General features: G+C 47.2%; 1 protein-coding gene across 1 annotated transcript in view; it reads left to right on the plus strand.

The window, feature by feature from the left end:
- Positions 1 to 6: 6 nt before the first annotated feature.
- The window catches only part of NOP2 (NOP2 nucleolar protein), a 9,626-nt gene continuing 4,017 nt past the window's right edge, over positions 7 to 5,615 (plus strand). Inside the window, exons 1-9 of the mRNA XM_005873709.1 lie at positions 7 to 99; positions 366 to 475; positions 1,609 to 1,654; positions 1,842 to 1,930; positions 2,100 to 2,341; positions 3,912 to 3,967; positions 4,089 to 4,249; positions 4,348 to 4,547; positions 4,694 to 4,783. Of these exons, the coding sequence (XP_005873771.1) occupies positions 370 to 475; positions 1,609 to 1,654; positions 1,842 to 1,930; positions 2,100 to 2,341; positions 3,912 to 3,967; positions 4,089 to 4,249; positions 4,348 to 4,547; positions 4,694 to 4,783 (990 nt within the window). The 5' untranslated portion in view covers positions 7 to 99; positions 366 to 369. The remainder of the gene's footprint in view (positions 100 to 365; positions 476 to 1,608; positions 1,655 to 1,841; positions 1,931 to 2,099; positions 2,342 to 3,911; positions 3,968 to 4,088; positions 4,250 to 4,347; positions 4,548 to 4,693; positions 4,784 to 5,615) is intronic.

Consider the following 5,615-nt stretch of genomic DNA (forward strand, 5'->3'; position numbering starts at 1 on the left):
GCATTTCCTGGGAGAGGCGTCAGAGCGGCAGCCTCAGACTGCACGTGGGTTGCTGCCCCTGGTGCCGAGGGCGCGTCTCGGGTCCGGACCCGCTTTCAGGTGAGCCGAGGCTTCGGAGGACTCCGGAGGAAGTCGGGGAGGGGAGCACTGACCTGGGCTGGGGCATGAGGACGGGGACGCGGTGCAGATGGCGTGGGGTCCGGGTCTCGTCGTGGGAGGAGTTTGGTCAGGCCTCGAGGGGCTGTCGGGGTGCCGAGTCGAGGTTCTGGTAGAGATGATGCCCCTTCCCGCTCAGATACGCTAAGTCTGCGGGCCGCCGTTCCCTTTCCGACACGGCGACTCACTCCCATTTTCCTTTTCCCCAGTATCATGGGGCGCAAGTTGGACCCGACCAAGAAGGAGAAGCGCGGGCCCGGCCGAAAGGCCCGAAAACAGAAGGGCGCTGAGACCGAGCTCGCCAGGTTCTTGCCTGCAGGTGAGGCTCAAGCATGCCTCCGATTCTCCAGCTTGTGCGCCGCTTTTCCCATGTGCATTCAGAACCTTCATTCCCTCCACTTCCTGTTGAAGCGGAATCTCGTCTGTATGAGTTACTAGGGATAAGTATGAATGAAACACGCCATCAGCGTTAGAGCTTAGGGAAGAAGCGACGGGGACACGAGTACCCATAACAAGGAGAGGTTTAACCCTGAAGGAGGTGTCCTAACTTAGATTTTCAGAACCTGGGTTTTGAAGAATGGAAGCTATTTTATTTATTTTTTTAAAAATATTTTTTTATTGATTTCAGAGAGGAAGGGAGAGGGAGAGAGAAGTATCACTGATAAGAGAGAATCATTGATTAGCTGCCTCCTCCTGGTTTATGGGTCAGCACTCAACCACTGAGCCACTGGCCGGGCTGGGTGACGTTCTAGCAAGTGGAAGTTGGGAAGGGGACAGGCCAGTCCCTGTGAACTGCGTTCTGGAGGGGATGGAGGTGGGAACACAGAAACCTGGTTCCCACATGTGAGTAGTCCGCTGCGGGGAAGACTGGCAGAGGAGACAGGTAGTTGGCATTGCACATTGGAGACAAAATGCAGTTAGTTGAGCTGAGCGTTATACTGAGCCCTTTGGACACATTGTTATGCTTCGTTCTCTTGGTGCCCCCTGAGAAAGGCACTGTTAAGGAAGTGGATGCTGAGAGGTTAATTACTTGCATACAGTTACTAAATGAAGGGTTGAGATTTAAACCCTTTATTTCTTGGAGAATGTATGAAAAACAGCAGTTGTAAAGGTAAAATCCGCAGTGGTTGATAACCAGTTAAATTGAGAATGAGGGAAAGAGCAGAAGAAGCTCTAGCTTTTAAATCTATGTTATCAGAACGGTGATGGTGCTCCTTATTGAAATCAGAAGTCTGAGGGAGGCTCAGTTTGGATTTGGTTGTTGAACAATGAGATGGAGATCATCTTTATATTTCTTACCCAGCTCCTGGTAAAGCACCGTGGAGTGAATTAGAATTGACCCCCTTTCATTAACTTTCTTTCCCCACTTCTTTCCTCACTTCTTCCCTCTGTCCTTGCTGTTTTTATTTTCCCTGTAACTTCCTGTTCTTTCTCTCTCTCTCTCTTTTACAGCTGGTGATGAAAATTCCAAAAGGCTGTCTAGTCGTGCTCGAAAGAGGTGAGTGTGGATGTCCAGACTTACGTAGATTAAGTTGATGCTGTTCATCTTCAGCCACGTGACCCCATGTGATCATGCTGATGAAAGGGTTGTTTGGGGACTGTCACACTTCCTTGTGATGGGAAATGTCAGAACCTGGAGGTGTATTCCATTTCCTCAGTCCTTATATGTTTTCATATATTTTCAGGGCAGCCAAGAGGAGGTTGGGCTCCGCTGAAACCTCTGAGATGAATAAGCGTCCTGGGGTCAAACCATTGCCTGGAAAGCTTCCAAAAGGTGAGTGAAAATAGGAGCTGGGTGCTACTTGAAGAGTCCTGTGGGCCTGGGAAGGGAAGGGCTTGCTGATCATTTCTGGAGTGAAAGGAGCAGTCAGAGGATATTCCTGGGGGTGGAAAGTCCAGGCCGTGTGTGGCTACCATTAGTTTAGGTTTCTTCAAACCCTTAGGGATCTCTGTAGGAGCTCTCCAGACACCTGGTAAGAAGGGAGCCCAGTCCTTACTTAACACTGCTCGAGGCAAGAAGCGCCCAGCACCAGCCCATAGCAGTGACGAAGAAGAGGAAGAGGAAGACTCTGAAGAGGATGGTGTGGTAAACCAGGGAGACCTCTGGGGCTCTGAGGACAGTGATGCGGATATGATAGATGACTATGGAACAGACTCCAACTCAGAGGACGAAGATGAAGAGGAGGTGAGTTTATTTCTCTGGTTGTTCAGGAAGTGATCCTTGCATTTTAGTCTTTCCAGATCCTTGAGACAGGGATAACCCTTAGTAGCAAAAAGGGATTTTAGTGGTTTAACACTGTTTTCCTATCACCTTACATCATTCCAGGGCACATGCATGTTTAAGTGAGCTATTTGATAGAGCATGAGAATGCTCAGTGCTGATGAGGATGTGGTAGGGTGGACACTTGGTACCCCACTGATGGAAATAAAAATGCACACTTTTTTTTAATATAAGTTCATTTTAATATATTAATTTTATTGATTTCAGAGAGGAAAGGAGAGGGAGAGAGAGCTAGAAATATCAATGATGAGAATCATTGATCGTTTGCCTCTTGCACACCCTATTGGAGATTGAGCCTGCAACCCGGGCATGTGTCCTTGACTGGAAGCGAACCCTTCAGTCCACAGGCCGATGCTCTATCCACTGAGCCAAACCAGCTAGGGCGCACACACATTTTTTATAAAGCATTTGCTGAGAACCTTAGAAACTTTTTCTTTCTTCTTTTTTAAAATATTTTTTATTGGTTTTGAGAGAGAGAAAGATGTGAGAGGGAAACATCAGTTGGCTGCTTCATGAACTCACAACCCCGGGCACATGCTCTGACCAGGAATCGAACTGGCAACCTCTCCGTGCACGGGACAATACCCAACCAACTGAGCTATGCCAGCCAGGGCTAGAAACGTTCTTTACCTAGTAATTCCATTTAGGAAATGATCCAAATGTGGACAGATTTATTTACAGAGGTGTAAGAAGTTATTTATGTGTTCTACAATTAGTATATGGGTGTGTTATTAGAGAATTTTAAGTAATATAGAGTTATATAGAATTTTTTAAAAGCCCCTGAAAATCAATTGAAAAAGAAAAAGCAAGTTCCAATTTGCACCCCTCACCCACAAGCCCCATCTCTCTATAGAGCTCCTATTACGAGATTTTGAGGCACCACATGCACTCTAATGTGAAAAGCTCTGAAAAATTTCAAACTACCCAATAGACATATGCTAAGTAACACTTGGCCATCGTGTCCGAATGTGCCTTTTCTCTGTGAATGAGAAAAAGCAGGAAACAAATATGGAAACGTATCATGATTTTAACTGTAGGAAAAGTAGAATAGGGAGCATTTGAAATCTTGCTTCCCAGCAATTGTTGTCAATTTTGGCTCAAATAAACTCTTATAAAACTTCTCTTAAAAAAAAAATAATGAAGAAGTCTGGAAGAAAATATGGCAGAAAAGATGCCTAAGGACAGTTTTTGTCCTCCCTGTACACATATGGTGTGTATTCATGTTTTAACTTCTTAATGGAAAGGGAAATGCAAAAGTAGATAGGACAGTATAAGGAACCCTTTGAATCCATCCTTTAGTTTCAACAGTTGTCAGTATTGTGCCAATGTTAAATTCATGTCTTTAGGGTCTATGTTTCCTTCTGAGAGCAAGTGTTACATTTGTATTTAGGAAAAAATAAAATACAGAGATACAAAGTGCTAGTGGGTTGGTGGGAGGGCAAGCTCTGCATCACCAGCCTCTCCTCTCTTTCAGTTGCTGCCCATTGAAAGGGCTGCTCGGAAGCAGAAGGCCCAGGAAGCTGTTGCTGGGTGAGTTTTGGAAACTCTTTAGGATGGAGAATAGTTAGCAGCTGGGATGAAGGAAAAGGTGAGGAAGGAAGTGGTGTCTGTTTTGATCTGTGAATCACTTTGTTCCTGGGCCTGTTTCTAGGGGCCAGTGGAGTGAGGAGGAAACTGATGAAGAGGAGGAAGAGGAGGGAGTGTCCCCTGAGTCAGGCCCCCAAAAGGAATACGAGACAGATGGGGGCCTGCAGATCAACCTGGATGAAGAGGAGCCTTTTGTGCTGCCCCCTGCTGGGGAGATGGAGCAGAATATCCTTCCAGTGAAGGGTGAGGGGTGGGGGAAGGTGCTTGCTGGAGGGGATTTCCAGGCCCTGGGCCATTATGGAACAGTTTCTTAACAGGCCCACGTGCCCAGGCTCCAGACTTGCAACGAATTCACAAGCGCATCCAAGACATAGTGGGAGTGCTGCGTGACTTTGGGACTCAGCGGGAGGAAGGGCGGTCTCGAGCTGAGTATCTGCACCGGCTTCAGCGGGATCTGGCCACTTACTACTCCTATGGAGACTTTCTGCTTGGCAAGCTCATGGACCTCTTCCCTCTGTCTGAGGTACCGAATTGCCAATCTAATGCTCCTTCTGCTTTCCTGTTCTCACCTCTCTCCTTACCCTGAGTAAGGAAGGCGGTCAGCTCCCTTGTTCAATTCTGGCTGAGCTTGGCCAGCCTGACTTGCTCCTTGCCATCTTGCTTTACCAGCTGGTGGAGTTCTTAGAAGCTAATGAGGTGCCTCGGCCCATCACCCTCAGGACCAACACCTTGAAAACCCGGCGCCGAGACCTTGCTCAGGTGAGGGGTGGGTTTTGAGGTTTGCTTGTCTCTGCGAGGTACTGACTTCTGTTAACCACAGAGACTCCCTATCCCACCCTGACTGGTATTGGTTGTTGGTATAACCATGATTCCAGGAGGCAAACCTATATAGGCCTGGTGTCATGCTGGTCTGTCTGACTGGCTGGGGGCCTAGGACCTCTGTGAAGTGGAAAACTCGCCCTTTAGCCTCTGCTCCCTATGACAGTTGAGACACCTAAATAAGGATGAAAGTGCTGCCTCAGAAATGGGAGGGACTTGTCTGCCTTTTAGATCATTGAGAAGCTGGTGAAACTGATTCCTGCTCCCAGAAAGAGAGCACATGGGCATAAACCATGTTTTAGGCTCATTGTTTCCAAGGGCTCAAGGACCCCCGGTTAAAGACCCCTGTTCTAAAGTTCAGTTCACCTGTGTGTGTTATATTTCCTGGTACGCAGATAACCTGATAATTATCTTTAATGTGCTCTGACCAATAGGATTAAATTTTGGTATGTTAAAGGGCTAAGCCTCTTGGAAAATTGGAGTCCCCTTCCAGGAAATAGCAGGAGCTGCCAGTCTGCTTCAGTGGGATGGAGTTCAGACCTTGAATTAGAGCCTCAGGCTAAGGAAAAGGACACCAGAGGATGGGGTGGGATGGAATGGGGTGGGGTGGGATGTGAGAGGATCAATTGCTTTCAGAGAGTCTGTGGGGATTATTTTCTAAGAGGTCTAAGAGTTGTCACAGACTTCCTGATAGGACCAGGTTTTCATATCTCCATCTGTTTTCTGGACATGGTAACCTATAAGGCTTTAAAAATTTTCATTCTTGCCCTAA

This window comes from Myotis brandtii, unplaced genomic scaffold (genome assembly GCF_000412655.1).
Source record: "Myotis brandtii unplaced genomic scaffold, ASM41265v1 scaffold417, whole genome shotgun sequence".
Lineage (NCBI taxonomy): Eukaryota > Metazoa > Chordata > Mammalia > Chiroptera > Vespertilionidae > Myotis > Myotis brandtii.